The sequence below is a fragment of the Solanum pennellii genome, chromosome 4 (genome assembly GCF_001406875.1).
Source record: "Solanum pennellii chromosome 4, SPENNV200".
NCBI classification, from domain to species: Eukaryota; Viridiplantae; Streptophyta; class Magnoliopsida; order Solanales; family Solanaceae; genus Solanum; species Solanum pennellii.
Window position 1 is genome coordinate 76,094,006 of NC_028640.1, and position 17,575 is coordinate 76,111,580.

The window sequence follows — 17,575 nt, forward strand, 5'->3', positions numbered from 1 at the left end:
ATTCATCGAAAATTTTTAAATTTAACAGCAAGTTAACATTTTTGAAAGGAAATGAACCACAACGGGAACTTCGATCCTAAGTAGGACATCTAAGTTTGGAAAAAGTAAGATGTGCTTACTCTTAAAAGATGTAAGCAAATTGTATTTTTACATTCAGGAAGTAAAAAGTGTTTTTTCGTAAATTAAAGTCTCAATTATTTTAAATAGAAAAAAATAAACTCAATACCTTTGACCACTATTAGAAACGATGTTGCTTCAACAATTTAGGTACATTTGTAGGATCATCATTTGATGAATAACTAAAATGAAAGTATGACTTTGAAGAAGGCTGTCTGTACTTTAAGAAAGTTAGGTCCTCATGATGACAATGTGGAATACTTAATAGACAATGAATTTAGACAATATCATCACGATTGATAAAAACAAAACTAAGCAAAATTAGTGACAATGAATTAGACCATAAAGTTGATTACTTGTCAAACAAATAAAACAGCTGACTTTCTTTACTTTTAAGACACGAATACAAATATAAACATTTGACGTTATTAGGTATTAAGTATAGAACGAAGAATGGTATGTATCCCTCGTAAAACTAAAACAAGACTAAATAAATGGTAGCATTAACGTTTAGGAAAAAGTTATATTTATTGAATTGGTTAGCGGAATATCGTGATTTTCTTGATCCATTCTCATGTTCGAGACAAAGGGATGCGCTTCTCCAAGCATAAAACGATCGTGAATTTCAAACTTGTCCTTGCTCATCCTCATCATTATCGCTCCAACCATTTGTCGAAATATATTGATTTCTTGTTTTTTTATCAATTGGTTATTTCTCTTCAATCATGTTTCTCTTTTCATTTTGGATGTCGATTAGTTCACAAGATGGAATTCAAAGTCCCAAGCTATCTATTCTACAACCTTATTCTCACGAGTTCGGAGCCTAAAGGGTATAAAATATTAACAAAAATTTCCAAACTGTATATAAAATTTTATATCAATCAAAACGGCAAGGAAAACTGTATACCATTTTATATACAGTTTGAAAATTTTTGTTAATATTTTATACCATTTAGGCTCCGAACTCGTGAGAATAAGGTTGTATAAAATATTAACAAAAATTTCCAAACTGTATATAAAATTTTTTGTCATCTGATACAGTATACAATTAATCATCTGATACAGTATACCATGTTAATTATATATCGAAAATGATTAATTGTATACTGTATATAAAATTTCCAAACTGTATATAAAATTTTATATCAATCAAAACGGCAAGGTAGCGATTTTCATTTTTTAAAAAAAAAATTCAAGGAAAATGCTGCCTATGCAGCGATTTCATTTTTAAAAAAAAAAAAAAAAAGAATTATCACATTTTGCAAAATCGCTGCAGTAGCAGCGATTTTGCTTTTTTCAGCTGAAAAAATCATTGTTGTTCCAACGATTTTATACCCTTTAGGCTCCGAACTTTTATTCTCACAGGGACTCAATAATTGTGGTAACTAATGTTATTGCTAGAAGGGCATTCAAGTCGAAAATTATTTTATGTGGCTTCTTCATTTATTCATTGGTCATGAAAATTTCATGATTATCTTTTATTTTAAATATATACTCGAATTATTATTTGTATAATATTACAATTCTCAATTGTTTCCTATAAAAACAGTCTTATGTAATGTATCAAATATATATACTAGTGCAATACCCAAATGTAGAGCGTGCAATTTTCTTATTAATTAAAAATTAGATTTTGTGTGCAAATTTTAAATATTATTTTTTCAAAGGTGTGAACGTTGTAGATGCCTGCGTTGCATATAGTTGAAAGTTATAATGTAATTTGACTTAGCCAATGATAATCCCCCACGTGTCCATTAATCGACCTCAATACATTTGAATATAAAAACAAAAAAAACTACAGTTGACTTTGTCTTTTCTTATTCTTCAATTTTAGGAGTCAACGTTCCACTAGACATAAAAAAAAATTAAAATGAAATTATTTGAAATTTGTAATATAAAGTTGTCATTAGATGTAGGATAAGAAATTTAATTTATTTATTTTTTTAACATAAACAGTGATTTTTGATGAATTTCAAAGATAACTGTTTGATAAGTTCATAAATAAAATATTATTTTAAAAATATTTATGTATAATTCAAAAATAAATTATTACGTAAAAAAGTGATTTATGTACCATGCTCAGAATTATAAATCACAAGGATACATTAATAGTTGGCCATTATTTTTTCAAGTAGAAACTTTTTTGTCTTGCATAAATTAGAGGTATATTCTATTAAATCAACCTTTTAAAACTATGTTATGGAATTTAAATTAAAATATGTACATTTTTTGTAATTTGTAAACTTTGCAAGTGTATGACCCATTCAATTCTTCCATTTAATTTTAATTCAAAGGCTTAAATACAATAATCTTGTCTGTGGGGTCAAAATCCGGTGGGACCTACACAAAGTATATTACTAATAAAATTTCATTTTATTTTGGTCAAAGTGACTATTATGACCTCACACTTGTTTTGTTTATGTTTGTCTTTTGCTTAGTGGTTTCGTTACAGAATTTAATATAATTAATTGACAATTAAATGTTATTAGTGATAAAATTAGGGGGAAAAAAAGGATTGGAATTTTGGAATCTTCTTATCTAGTGGATTAAGCATGCCGGAATTTGTGTTTTTTATAATTTTGGCATATTTAGCTCTCATTAGTCATTATGGAGTAGTAGAAAATTTTTTTATTTAATTAACTATTTTTTTCAAGTATATAATCTCCGCGCGGTTTTCAAATATAAAAAGACAATTCAGTACATTAAGCATTTTATAGTGAGAAAATGATATGAAATAACAAATTATTAATTCAAATTAAATGTTATAGTCATAGTTTATTTTATTTGTAATTCGCAGTAAACATCTCCTTTTTTTGTCATCTGATATAGTATGTAATTAATCATTTTTGGTATATAATTAGTCATTTTATACATTTTGGTATATAATATATAAAATGTGTTTGTGTTTGTATAAAGTGAGAGAAAATTGTATATACAAATATATATATTTTCGTCCTGTACACTTAAGGATCGTTTGATTTGAAACAAGTTGTTCTAGGATAATTATTCGAGGGTTAGCTATCGTAGGATAACTTATCCCACCATGTTTATGGATAACTTATCTCATCTCTATGTTATAAATGGTAGGATAATTAAGTTATCCTATACATGATACCAAACAAGATACAAAAACTTTATCCCCATCGCTATTTTCCTATCCCATCATTATTTATTTCTATCCCTCATACCAACGACCCTTATGATTATACAAAGACATACCTTATTATACAAATTACAATGTACAAATGAATTTATGCAAAACTGAACAATTTGTATAAAATTGGACATATCTATCGAATTGTACAAATCAAACACTCCATAGCAAACATAAAATTTGCTATGGAGTGTAATTATGCAAAATATAACTATGACATACAAATATGATTTTTATATTTGCTAAATATGATTTTTATGTTTACTATATGTGAAAATTGTTTATCTATATTCTTACAAAGTTTGAGCAAAGGTAACCGCCTTTAGAGTATGAAGTATTACTATGATAGTTGATTTCGAAACTCAAACTTGTGATTTATAAATTATAAAAAAATAATTTTATTGTTACTCCAAAGCTCTCAAAAAAAATTCAATTACAATATATTAAAATAAATATTAACTAATACATACACATTAAAGTTAAAATCACGCGTTAAAGTCATAGGTATATAACTTGTTTTAATATGAATGATTTTGTATAAACAAATCCAAAAGCATATTCTAGTTTAACTTCTAGACATTCCAAAATTTGGAATGTAAAAAGTATATGTCTTTAAGTTTAAAGAATTCAATAAGTCACAAAACATCAAAACAATAAACTTGCATATTTTATAATTATAATAATTAATAATATATTTATTATAATTTATTGCGAAAGTCTTGAAAAGACGATATGCATGCTGTCTTTCCCCTAATTCAGACATTGCATATCAAAACTTAGATATATATAATAAATATAGAGTTAAAAGTCATAATGAAAATAAAATAAACACATAATTTATATCGAAGTTATATCTTAATATTATTAGCCTATAAATACCAAAAGGAAAATGATAAGATCAGTTTGACAAAAGGAGATAGAATGATAAAAATTAATTGCACTGATATTTACACAAGGTTACATTATTTTATCATGATTAATTAAGTCAAAGTTTAGGTGAGATATATTAATTAGTTATAGTTAAACAATAAGAATGTAAATTAAAAAAAATACTTTTATGTGTTTTACTATTTGTTGAATTAATGTAAATAGCAAATACTAGTAAATTATTATGAAGATGGAGAAATAATGATGGTGATCGATGCTGATTAGTACAATTACTAATAATATATACTTAGGTCAAAAACATACAAAACCTTCTTTATGTGAATTAGATTATAAAATTCCTACATTACGTATTCATGGTAGGAACTGCAATATTCATAATTCATAGATAGTGATTTAATTTATTTTAATTTAAATAAATGATAATGAAGTTTACTGAATTGAGTAAATAATTAAGCTACTATATAGTTTGATACATTATATTTTACATGTACAAAGTCAATTTTTTCTATAGTTACCCTTCTTGTTTTCTAGACATTAAACATATAATATTACTCTATATGTTGTTATTAATAATTTGGTAGGATCTATACATGTAGTTGATGAATCACTTTTTTTTCTTTCACGAAAATTTAAATAAAAACAAGCTTGAATAAAATTAAATAAGATTGGATGAACGAAAATAAAAATTAAACACTTTATTGTTATAAAAATAAAAAAAAGTTACTCATTTATTAATTATTATAAATTAAAAAATCAATGACATATAATTAATTAATTAAAAGTCAATTATATTATTAATCATATATCACATCAAGAGAACAAAGTTATTATTCTACCTTTTGTTTTCAAGTTATTAATACTTTTTACAATCAAATTTTTAATTTTTTTTTTTGATATCGCTTACATAATAATCTTACACTATCCATCAATATTTTTACTTAACATTTTATGCGATTATTACATATTTAATAAAACTTAGAAAATTCTTATCATTTAACACATTTTATTTATCCTCAACGTTAATCAGTTTCTTTTCTCAAGATTAAACTATTCTCGATTATAAAAATACATTGTAAGTAAAAATTAAGAAGCCGTTTTATTTGACCTTATTTATTATAACTTTCTTTTTAAAGAAATTTTGTTAAAATTTGATTCAAAATATATGATCAAACGCGAGATACATATTCGGAAAAGGGTATAATGGTAAAGAAAAGTATCCTCCCATAGACCGACGGTGACCATACTCCAATAGAGACAGATTTTTTATAAAGAAAAATAAGTACGGCGGGCAAATTCTTCGGCTCCTTAAACTGATATACATTTCAAGAAGACGACTTTTTGTGCCCAACTTTGAACTTTTCTTCTCTAAAGAGTCAAACCCAAAACCCAAATTCCAAACCATAAACACAAAGTACAAACCCAAAAAAAAGTAAGCAAAAAACGGCAATTTTTGGTCAAGTAATTCAGCTGATTGTCCGTGTACTCTGAATCTTCTTCTTGCTTCTAAGGTGGGTATTTTTTACTCAATTTTTTAAATTTTTATTAGTCTTTTGTATGGTTTCTCATTTATGATCTTGAAATCCCAAAACCCCATTTCAGAATTTTACATTTTTGTTCATCTTTTTCTCTGAATTCAGTTTTCTTGTTCTGGTGTTTTAAGTTTGGTATGTTTTGTTTATTTTGGCTGGATGAAAAAGGAATACCCTTTTTGAGTTTTTGTGTTTTAGTCTTGAAATAATTGAAAATGGGATGGATTTTAGAATCGGGTTGTTGTTCTTGGATTGTTTTAGCTTAAAGCTGAATGGATTGAATCTTTGATTGATTGATTTTGTTGTTTTTCTTGTTTTTTTTTCTTTTGATTAGGTGTAAAGATTGTATCTTTTTGTACCATTTGAGTGTTGGGAGCAAAATGGGAGGTGTTTGTACAGGTGGGACAGCTAGGAATAGAGTTGAAATTCACCATGAGAGCCCCCCGGGGTCTTCGAAAAAGGGGAATTCAGTTGAGAGCATTGGGAAGCAGAAGAAAGCTGAATCTTTTTCGTATCCTGATGTGGGTGCTTTTCGTGGGACGCCTAATCTATATGATTCTGGTGAATTGTATATGTCTATTTCAAGGGAGTTGAAGCCATCGACACCTGCTAGGACAGGAGTGAACAAGGTACTCATTTTTATGGAAACATTAATCTTTGTTGATGTATTTGGATGCTTGTTCTATAGCATATCAAAGCTGATCTGATTGTTTTTATTCTGTGTGTTGTTAATGCTAAGCACTCTTGCACGCCTGATCATAAAATTGCCAACTTTCTCCCTTATTATACACGAAGGAGAGAATTTTCCTTTTAAGAATTGAAGAGAAAGAAAATAGGAAAGAAGAGTCAATTGACCGCATAGTCAAACTTCTGCATTTTGTATTTCGAGGTGTATAGTTTTTGCAGAAGCTGATGGAGTAATTACCGAATGAAAGAATTGGTTGGATGAATTAGAATGTGCCTAGAAGTGAGAGGACCAATATGTATGTCCTGCTGAAAAATAGAACGTGATTTGTCTTTGATGTGCTTGTGCTAGGGCTGGACAATGCTGCAAGTCAGTTCTGTTGCCTTTGGCAAGTGAAAGCAGTTCAAAGTCCTCTAACCAATACAGTTCCACCAACATGTTGATGGATAAGAGCCTTTGGTAGATATTAGAACGTAGATCATACACTCACGATTTCGAGTTCATATGGTAAAATTTGACATTTTTGCATTCTTGAATTCTGCCCGAAGTCCGGTGATGCTATAGGTATTCGCTGCTTCTCAGCACATGGTCTTGCAGTCATAAAGTTGTGATTGTATTGGAGAAATTAGCAATTTTGAAGCTTGTGTGCGTATCTTGACATGATTTTTTATATTGAAACTTTTGGCTGCTCTCGAAAAGTTTGAGATGACTCCTTGGAATTGGAGATAAATCGCATAGAAGCCCATATTGATTGGTTTGTGCCGAAACGGCCCATATGACAACTCATGTGTGGCATGCTTTTGGAAGCTTGTATTAGATTACTTGTCTATTTCTCTTGTAACTTTGGCAGCTCGTTGCACGAGCCGTGTTTGAGCAACTTTCAGTTTTCTTTTTCTTGTTTTTTCGCATTTTAAAGTAATCTGGAATCTTCATATGCACAACTGTAAGGTAACAAGACATGAATTCTTCTTGTGATAGGCTCCTAGCTCTTTTCTTGGGAAGGCCAGTATAGTCGGCCTAGAAAAAGCAGTTGAAGTATTAGATACACTTGGGAGCAGCATGACAAATTTGAACTCTGGAGGCTTTATGTCAGGAACGGCATCAAGAGGGAGTAAAATATCTATCCTAGCATATGAGGTGGCAAATACTATTACCAAAGGTGCAAATTTGTTGCAATCCCTTTCCAAAGAAAATGTCGAGTATTTAAAGAAGGAAATTCTACCTTCAAAAGGAGTGCAACAATTGGTTTCTACTAATATGAAGGAACTGCTTACTATTGCTGCTGCCGACAAAAGGTTAGAATTTTAAACATCCACCTCATACCCCACACTAATTAAATATTAATAAGCTACTATCTAATATATTCTGTAATTGATAATTGTAACATAATGAAGGATATATTCCTATATTAATTTTATCTACATTTTTTCTGTACTACCTAAGTACTGACTGAAATACAATGTTACTAATGTAAAAAATAATTTTTTTTACCTACATTTTGGAAGTTCAAGGTTCAATGTATCTTAAAAGACAACAATGGAAGAATGTGTAAGTAAAGTCTTAATTGGTTGAACATTAATAATTCAGACTTGAGTCAAACTACAATTTGGAGGCACCTTCAGAATTTACAAAAAGTTGTAATGCTGTAAGCAGTATAAGCCTCGTGAAAATAAGTTTTTATGTTTTCTGTAGGGAGGAATTTGACATCTTCTCTCGCGAAGTGATTAGGTTTGGAGATATGTGTAAAGACCCTCAATGGCACAACCTAAATCGATATTTTTCCAGGTATGTTAACACCTTTTTATTGTAGATGAGTTAAAACCACTCTGGTTTCATTAAAGATGTTTATCATAAGTTGTAACCACTTCTCAGGTTGGACTCAGACACTCTTACTCACAAACAGCTAAGATCAGAGGCTGAATTGATGATGCAGGAACTGAGCACTCTGGCTCAGCATACTTCTGTAAGTTCGTACCTTGTTTTGAAGTGCATGGTGGCTTTCTACTAATTCTTGTTTCTCAACATGTTACGTGTTTTACAGTATAAGTAAATCCTTCCTTCTGTTCTTGAAGTGAGAATTTCTTTTCATATCCTTTTTACTTTCATGAACTGTAACAATTTTGGGACAATATTGGAGTGCGGTTTCTTCTTGAGGGAACGGAGGGTCTTTCAGAAACAGCCTCTCTACCTCACAAGGTAGGGGTAAGGCCTGCATACACTCTACCTTCCCCGGATCCCACTAGCATGTTGTTGGTTTCTTCTCGGCTTTATAACTTCCTTGATGTTATACTAGACCTATTGTATGAGATTTGCCAATATTTACATTTACCAGCAAGAATATTTTCTGATTTATGTTGGTTGTACTGTCTTGTATAAGGAAAAAATATATAAAGAATGGTATGAGTTGAAGTGTAACCAAACGGAAGTTACTTGATTCTTTTCCTATGTCCGGTTCTATTTACTCTGAAGTTGATGTTTTCTCTAGAAGTTATGGTATGGCTCACATCTATATTGATATTCCAAAGTCATTGATGAGACACTGCCACTGGTATCTTTACAGGAATTATATCATGAAATGCATGCACTGGACAGATTTGAACAGGATTATCGGAGGAAACTTGAGGAATTAGATTCCCTAAATCTACCTCGAAAAGGTATATCAGTGTTATTTTTTTTTAGTTCTCTGTGATTTGTCATTTGTGCAAACTTAGCTGGATGACGGTTTGAATAAAAATGTTGTGCGGATTCTTTTTGTGTATATTAAAAATGTCTTCTTTGGATTCTTCATTTTGATAATTTGGTGGATTAACATACAAATTGACACATTTTCTTTCACTTGTAGGGGAAGGTCTCATGATGTTACAGTGTGAGCTAAAACATCAAAGAAAGATTGCGAGGAGCTTGAAAAAGAAATCTCTTTGGGCTAAGGGTTTGGAGGAGGTACTTTGACCAAAACTTTTCTTTATATCATTTTCAAGTAAAGCATTCTTCACTTTTCTATAAATCAAATTAGTAGGACTCGTAAAAAGAGAACTTTTTCAAAATTACCGTGGAAACTGGTAAGCTCATGGAGGCAACAAGATCTTCATTTGATTTTGTGATTGAAATGAAAATTGTTTTTTTCTTTTTTCTTTTAAGAGTGTCATTGTTTTCAGCGATAATCTCTTAGTGATCCCAAATTAATCATTGTAGGTTGTGGAGAAGCTTGTTGACATTGTTACGTATATACATCAAGCAATTGTGGAAGCATTTGGGGACAATGGTATGAGATTACATGTATTTTTTTGTTGATCAGTTTAAATTTGATGGCTGTCGTTATCAGCATTCTATTATTTGCAAATAACGAAGCTTAGAGTATCAAACCTTCATTGGTGTTTGATAAATGGCTGTTTGTGCTCCACACCACTAAATTGCACCAGCCACTTCATTCTTTTGCCTCAGATACCTTTTACATGTTAACATTTTATCTTATTGAAGTATTTTTCATTAATAATGGTTTTTGAGGAAATCCTAAGCCAAATCCTGACTTTAAAAAAAATGTAAAATGGTACGGGAAATGAAACAAAAGGGTAACTCCTGAGGAAAAAGGGAGGACAATCTTCAGTGTTTTTCCTTTTTCGGTCTTCAGTCCAAGTTTTCCAAGTCACTACATTTGTGTAACATTTTAGGAAAGATGACAGAGTTGTGACTAATCATTGATCTGTACATTTACCAAGCGAGGAATTCTTACTGAAGATTACGGCAAAGTCAAGCTATATATTCTCTCTGTTTCAATTTGTTTGCCCTTCTTTCTTTTTTAGTCCATTTCATAAAGTACGTCTCTTTCCTTTTTTGGCTACTCGTTAACTCCAACTGTCTACGTGACACGTTTAGACCACAAGATTAAAAAATCTTGTTTATTTTCTTTAATTCCGGATCAATTCAAACCCACACAAACAAATTGAAATGGAGGGAGTACTCTAGCTATTTACAATGCAGAGTTAACTTGCATATGTACACGCATTGTCTCTTCTTTCCCAGAGTATGTTTTCTTAAATATAGACGAATCTCTATGCTTGTTGCAGGATTGACATCTGCTGTCAAGGAGCCTGTGAAGAAACAAGAAAGATTGGGAGTAGCTGGTCTGGCTTTACACTATGCTAACTTAGTTACTCAAATTGATAACATTGTAAGTTTTAGTGCTGAATTAGATACTGATTGCGCTGTTTACGACTGCTCCAATAGTATTCATAACAATGGGATTTGATATCATGTCAGGCTTCACGGCCCACTGCTCTTCCCCCTAACATGAGGGATGGATTATATAATGGGTTGCCTCCTTCCATAAAAACGGCCCTTCGTTCACGTCTGCAGGCGGTTGATGCAAAGGAAGAGGTTTGTCCTCCATATTAATTTCTCATTCTTCCCCCCTTTCTCCCTTTTTCTCTTTTTGGGGGTTAATGATACCTCCCGTTTGCATTTAAGTTCTATGTCTGTATAAAATAGTTTCTCCATGTTGTGCTTTTTGCAGCTCACAATTCCGCAGATTAAAGCAGAAATGGAAAAAACTCTTCACTGGCTTGTCCCAGTCGCTGCAGATACTACGAAGTATGTGTTTCGACAAAAGCTCTCCCCCCCAACCACCACCACACACACGCACAAAATTTTTGCTAATATATGCTGATTCTTTTTTGTGTTTTCTCTCTTGGCAATGGGATAACAGAGCACACCAAGGCTTTGGATGGGTTGGAGAGTGGGCCAACACTGGGTTAGTTCCACAAGTCTCTACATGAGCAAAATTAAATATTTACATTTGCAGTTTAGTTTGGATAGCATTCTTCAAGAATATAATATTTGGAGGTGGATGCAGCCATGCACTGCGGGTTCAATTGAACCTCGTTTATTCTATATATAACATCATTTATTTTGATATAATTTTTTGGTTGTTACAGTGAATTTTATTAATAGAGAATATATGATACAACATAACATGAACGATTGGTTCAAAGAAAATATGGTTGTTGTATAGTGACATGCTTTATAGGATGGCAGATGGCTATTATAGAGAGGGCTGACTGTATATATAAGCATGATTTCAAGAAATATTAGATTTTTGAACCCATAATTCAGTTGTACAATGATATCTGTTAAGGACTTCAAAAAATTGAAACATCAAAGTTTTAAATTTTCGATCAGCTTCTAATGTTATTGTTTTTTTCTCTTTCAGAAGCGAGTTTGGCAAGAAGAACCCTCCACAAGTTTCCCTCATTCGACTGCAGACACTCTACCATGCTGACAAACAGAAAATGGACTACCATGTCCTCGAACTAGTGACATGGCTTCACCGTTTGATCAGCCTGGTAAGATATAACGGGCCCAAGGCTTTTCCAGGACGATCACCAACACGCAAAGGACTTAATCTGCAGACTGAGTTGATGATGAACACTAACTCAAAAACACCTAAGATTCAGATTTCTCTCGAAGATAGGACTTTACTAGAGAAAGTGATGAAACAGAAATGTTTGGTTCCTGGTAGAAGCAAGAGTCAGGAGTTTCTGTTGCCCAAGAATCGGCAAAAGGTGTGGGCGCTAAGTAGAAGCATGGGTAACTCCCCTCGTACCGACTTTCAACATCCAAAGGCTACTGTTTTGGATATATTAGATGGCTTACATTAGCATTTTGAGTTGCTAAAGAGAGATCTCAAGCAAAAAAAAGGTTCATTTTTTTGTTTTCTTGATTCTTAGCTCCCTCCTCCTATGGAACTAAAGCCTCTTTGTATATAGTCTCTCCATCATATGGTGATTGGGGAAAATGTTATACTGTAGCATATTATTATCGCCAAAATACATTTAGATTCTAGTGGAATTGAATGTTCATGGATGACAGGGAATGATGTTTATTTGGGCATTTTGCAGCCAACTTACTATGAATGTTTTGGTAATATGAAATGTAACCATAAGGATGAAGTCCCAAACACTCTATTTTGTTATTGGTCCTAATAGCTGTCATATTTTCTATAAAACCTGCTGTAGGTATTCCGCTTAATACCCTTTTGAGCTGAGGGTCTATCAGAAATAATCTTTTCTATTTCCACAAAGATTGGGGCAAGGTCTCCTCTGTACATCTTATTCTTTTCGTATTTTACTTTGAGAGATTATACTGAAATTGTTCTAGATTTCTGTTTGATTTTTTAAAATTCTAGCTAGGGTGGTAAAGAAAAACTCAGAAACCAAACCAAATAGAAAATTAAATGCAATGTGTATAAAAATTCAATATATTCTATTCACTTGGTTTTAATTTAGAATTTTGAAGAAATCAATAACAATTGATATATTCAGCATTTAAATAAAAGATAACTCAATTTGACAACCTATATGCTTTTGTTATGAATACATGTAATTGTAGATATATATTCACACAGAACAATGAAAAATCGTTTTTTTTTTGTGAATATTAAATTTTGAGTCGGTAATTGTAAAAGTATAATAAGTTCCATATTTATAACTTTCAATATTGATTTTGAATACATATCGTTTACAATATATACAGTGTAGTCTCATCATATTATGGTTCGTACAAATAATAAATTAGGTATGAGGCAATTTTACTAAGGTATATTATGATCTTCCTCACAGACCTTGTGATCTACCTATATCACAATGAGAATTCCTAATTAAACTATTTAACTTCCTTCAAATATCTTCACATTAGTTAATTTCCAGACATAAACTATTATTACCAAGAGAAATTTCTATAAAACAATTACTCAAAAGTTTTTACTATTATTAACTGAAACACAAAAATGAAGACTAATTTTCTCTTTTATATTTTTACAATTTCTACTTTTGTTAGTGTCCATTCAAAACTACTTCACTTTGATTGGGTTGTTTCAATTTCCTCTAATGCACTCATTGGAGATCCTAAAGAGGTCACTTTGTTTTAATATTTTTTTCTTAACCTTAATTTTTTTTGTTAATTATGTTTTTTCTAAAGAATATTTAAAAATAACTATTTGTTTTTTGCGATGGTGAAAACAGGTTATTATGATCAATAATCAGTTTCCAGGGCCCCTTTTGAACACAACAACAAATGATGTGGTCATTGTCAATGTTTATAATAACTTGACTGAACCTTTCCTCATGACATGGTAATTTATTCAATATTTTTGTTAGATATTTCTAAGTATGTTTTATGACCAATTATACGTCAGCGGTGGATATAGGACGAGTTCTGTGGGTTCAATTAAACTCGTTGCTTTCAACTTGAACTAAGTATACATACACGATTTTTAACGATATTGTATATATGTAATGAAAGTCAACATGTGTAGGGTCTACAGAAAATGCAACTATTGAGGTAAGGTCAAGCTCGGAAAATGATTTAATGGATTCGAAAGAATAAATTTTGCTCTGCATGAATCAAGTTCTTCCACGAGACTATGATCATACTCATTTTGCCCGTTAAGTGTTAACTGTGTTCTGAATTTGTCTCGGATACATTCATGATTTCTTTAGAACAACTTATATTCATGATCTTTAACTTAAAATATCGCGAAAACTATAAGGAATGGAGTGCAATTAAGGAGGAATTCATGGCAAGATGGAGTTGAAGGAACCAATTGTCCAATTATGCCTGGAAAAAATTGGACATACAAATTTCAGATGAAAGATCAGATTGGAAGTTTCTTCTATTTTCCTTCACTTTTTTTCCAGAAAGCTGCTGGAGGCTATGGTCCTATTCGAATTAACAACGTTGAGACTGTTCCTCTTCCATTTACGCGTCCTGATTATGAATATGATATACTAATTGGAGATTGGTATTTTGATGAGTATAAGGTATGTGTACAGTTGTAACATAAGTATAAATGCTATAGATTATGAAAATGCACAATGTAGTTTAGTTGTAACCTTATTTGTTTTTGTGAAGGACTTGAGAATTTCTCTAGAAGATGGATGCAAAATGCCTTTTCCAGATGCCATTCTCATCAATGGAATGAGATCTGATCAAGCTACCTTTGAGTTTCAACCCGGTAAGTTTACGTTTGTATAGAGAATTACCAACAGTTGTAAGATCTGCGTACACTCTACTCTTCTCAGACCCCACCTAGTGAGATTTCACTGGGTATGTTGTTGTTGTTGTATTGGGACCAAGGTGTAGTTGTTGTGCGATTTTTAAATCCTTTTGACATAAACAAAGCATTTTGTGTAGTCATAAAGGTACTACCTCGTGTTCGTATCTCAGGTGGTTCTGAATCTCCTTGTTGAAAATCCTGATTCCGTTGTGTGTACCTAATGACATTTTGGTTTCTCTGTTTCGTCTTCAGGGGCTACCTATAGATTGAGAATCTCGAACGTAGGATTAAAAACAACCTTAAATTTCAAAATCCAGGATCATGAAATGCTTTTGGTTGAGACTGAAGGAGCCTACACTTTAAAAAAGTACCACCAAAGTCTAGACATCCATGTTGGTCAATCTTATTCTGTTCTTGTTACTGCAAAGAACCACAGCTATAATAGCTCGTATCATATGGTGGCCTCTTCGCGATTCATCCCCAGGAAACTTTCAGGTCTTGCTATTATACGATATCCCAGTTTTGATGTTGAACCCTTGGTTGCTGTTTACCCTGATGAACCTTCTCAGGACGAGTACAGATTTTCACTGCAACAAGCTCTATCAATAAGGTACAAACAGGTTATAATGCAGGTTACGGACTTTTGATAAATTACTTATACATATTAAGTGAATGGTACTGTAGCTTCGCCCCTGGACAAAGTACAAACATGCTTGTTTGTTGTAAGAATAATAATGTTTGGAAATTGAAACTTCCAATTATTGAAACAGGACAGATTTATTAGTAGGAGCTGCGAGGCGTAATCCTCAAGGATCTTATGTATATGGAAGCATTAACATAAGCCGGACACTGATCCTCCAGAACGGTGAGGCAGCGTTGGATGGACAAAATCGATACACAGTGAATGGGGTATCGTTTTTGCACCCGAGAACACCACTGAAGCTGGCAGATTATTTCCAGCTAAGTGATGTTTTCGAGCCTGGTTTTGTTCCTGCTTCACCAGTAGATGATGTTCCTAGACTTGGTATCTCAGTCATTGATGCCTATTATCATGATTTTGTTCATATTGTTTTCCAAAATCCGTCAGACTCGTTACAAACGTGGCATTCTGATGGATACAACTTCTTTGTTGTCGGGTAATTACGGCTAGCTCGATTTTGGGATATTTGTTCATTCACTCGACCGTTGATATAGCTAAACCTAACTTGCTTGAGATTGAGACGTAGTTCTTATTATAAATCTTGAACGTATTGCAGAATGGGACGCGGTAAATGGGAGGTGGAAAAGATGGAAACATACAATATGATTGATGCTATTTATCGCTCAACGATTCAGGTTTGAGTTGTGATTATTTTCGTACTAGGCACTGTGAAGCAACCTTTTATAACAAATCACACTGAGAGTTGTAAAACTGATTTATTTCGTTGCAGTATATATAAGTTAAATTTCTAAACGAAAATGCAGGTGTATCCGTATTCATGGACCGCGATACTAATAAAGTTGGACAATCAAGGGATGTGGAATCTGAGATCACAGGATGCAGAAAAATGGTATCTTGGACAAGAATTGTATATAAGAGTTAAAGGAGATGTGAATCATCCTTCCAAGATTTCTCCAAGGGATGAAGCTCCAATTCCAGCAAATGTTATTAAATGTGGAAAAGTTGCTGATTCATAAATTTTGATTGTTAGTAATAGTATTGTTTTAATAATAGACTTTAGAGTAAGCTAATATATATAAGCCTTTGATTACTTCTTCATTTTTAAAGGATTGGAAATGGAATCGATTTCGTAGAAAATATTATCTCCGCACTTAAAACTTAGTAAAAATTAGAAGTGGATATCCCACATCGTAGAATGAAGAGAGTTGTGGGCTGGTTGGCTAGAATAAACAACGGAGGCTGGGCTAAGTTAAAGTATGATCCTTCAGGCAAGTTTTGATGGGATATGATGAGTGGTCAATACTCGCAACAAAATATGCGAGATGGGCGTTCCAGCTCAGCCTGGTTACGACAATTTGGGCGCTCTCGTTCAAACCAATCTGATCCCTATTATTTATTTATTTTCCCCTCCCCTCCCCTTTTAGTAAAGTTTTCCAATAAATTTGGATTTTTACTCCCCTATACTTTCTATTATTTTATTTTCTCTTATTGTTACTATTTTTGGTTCTTAATCTTATATAACTGTAAAAAATAAAAAATAAATTCAGTGTAAGCTTAAAGAAATACACGCTAAAAGGAAGTAAACAAAACGCTTCTGAGGGAAAAATAAATAAATTAAACAATGGAGGTGGCCGGTAAAAACAGCAAATAGTCTCTCTATGGCCTCAAAAGTATGGTTAAATATAAGTCTGACAATATTTTTAAAAAAATTATGAATTAAAGATATTTGAATAAAAGGATATGATCAGTGGTGGCTCGATAGTGTTTAAAAAGATACTTGTCCCTTAGGCCTTCATATTTATGGGGCTTTATTTTTAATAATAATAGGTTATAAGTTATTATTTTTTAACAAATATTGAATGCTATTTTTAAAAAGTTAACTTTTCATGAAAAATGAAGAAAATATTAGAAGAAATTTGAAAGATTTGAAGTATTATATCTCATTAAAAATAATTTAAAATAAAAATAGTTATATTATTAATTGAAAATCAGAAGAAATCAATAACATAAAAGTTATTAATAACACAAATTTAAGGCCCCGTTTGATTTTCGTCTTAGGCCACTAATATGCTTGAGCTGTACCTGAATATGACCAACATGAATTATAGTGTAATGATAAGACTTGCTTTTATCTTTAACCTAAGATATTAAATTTGAAATATGACCATAGAGAAAATTTTATTTAAAATATCAGATATCTATTGCATGACGATAATTGCATACATTAAGCTACGTAAATTAACTTGCCAATTTTTTGGGTTTAATGTTTAATTTGTCGTTTTCCAATTTTACTTTATTATTTAGACCCATTGAATCACTTAAATAAAACAAAGGACAACATATGCTTGAATTAGAAGTTCATGGTTTTGTTGGTTAGCTTTTTACCTAAAAGGATATAAAGTAGGGTTTTTTTGCATTGATTCACAATGACTTTTGGATTTATACTCAACATAACACTTCTTATAGAAATGAAATTTGGCTTGGATTGGAT

At 31.7% G+C, this 17,575-nt stretch overlaps 2 protein-coding genes and 1 non-coding gene across 4 annotated transcripts; all 3 read left to right on the forward strand.

Moving 5' to 3' along the window:
• Window positions 1-5,453: 5,453 nt before the first annotated feature.
• LOC107015754 lies at window positions 5,454-12,362 on the forward strand. 2 transcript variants are annotated; one of them, XM_015216153.2, is made up of 13 exons: window positions 5,454-5,667; window positions 6,023-6,317; window positions 7,352-7,668; window positions 8,066-8,158; window positions 8,246-8,336; window positions 8,934-9,027; window positions 9,216-9,313; window positions 9,566-9,635; window positions 10,438-10,541; window positions 10,631-10,747; window positions 10,884-10,960; window positions 11,076-11,120; window positions 11,580-12,362. In XM_015216153.2, the coding sequence occupies exons 2-13, from the start codon at window positions 6,069-6,071 to the stop codon at window positions 12,025-12,027; spliced, it is 1,803 nt and encodes a 600-aa protein (XP_015071639.1). In that variant the 5' UTR covers window positions 5,454-5,667; window positions 6,023-6,068; the 3' UTR covers window positions 12,028-12,362. The 2 variants fall into 2 exon arrangements, with proteins under 2 accessions (XP_015071639.1, XP_027772520.1); XM_027916719.1 differs by lacking the exon at window positions 5,454-5,667 and adding an exon at window positions 5,695-5,823.
• A 725-nt stretch (window positions 12,363-13,087) lies between these two features.
• Window positions 13,088-16,630, forward strand: LOC107017066 (L-ascorbate oxidase homolog). The gene is made up of 8 exons (XM_015217345.2): window positions 13,088-13,280; window positions 13,390-13,499; window positions 13,917-14,187; window positions 14,279-14,381; window positions 14,676-15,033; window positions 15,194-15,559; window positions 15,680-15,758; window positions 15,888-16,630. Exons 1-8 carry the CDS (start codon window positions 13,155-13,157, stop codon window positions 16,098-16,100), a joined length of 1,626 nt encoding a protein of 541 aa, XP_015072831.1. The 5' UTR covers window positions 13,088-13,154; the 3' UTR covers window positions 16,101-16,630.
• LOC114077046 lies at window positions 16,365-16,471 on the forward strand. The gene has a single exon (XR_003578140.1). It is a non-coding gene; the product is annotated as a small nucleolar RNA Z279/snoR105/snoR108 (small nucleolar RNA).
• Window positions 16,631-17,575: the final 945 nt, after the last annotated feature.

Coding starts and splice junctions, on each gene's coding strand:
- LOC107015754 (XM_015216153.2), top strand. CDS start 6,069: ATGGGAGGTGTTTGTACAGGTGGGACAGCTAGGAATAGAGTTGAAATT. Junction 9,028..9,215: donor CCTAAATCTACCTCGAAAAG/GTATATCAGTGT, acceptor TTTCACTTGTAG/GGGAAGGTCTCATGATGTTA. Junction 10,748..10,883: donor CGGTTGATGCAAAGGAAGAG/GTTTGTCCTCCA, acceptor TGCTTTTTGCAG/CTCACAATTCCGCAGATTAA.
- LOC107017066 (XM_015217345.2), top strand. CDS start 13,155: ATGAAGACTAATTTTCTCTTTTATATTTTTACAATTTCTACTTTTGTT. Junction 14,382..14,675: donor TACCTTTGAGTTTCAACCCG/GTAAGTTTACGT, acceptor TTTCGTCTTCAG/GGGCTACCTATAGATTGAGA. Junction 15,034..15,193: donor CAACAAGCTCTATCAATAAG/GTACAAACAGGT, acceptor TTATTGAAACAG/GACAGATTTATTAGTAGGAG.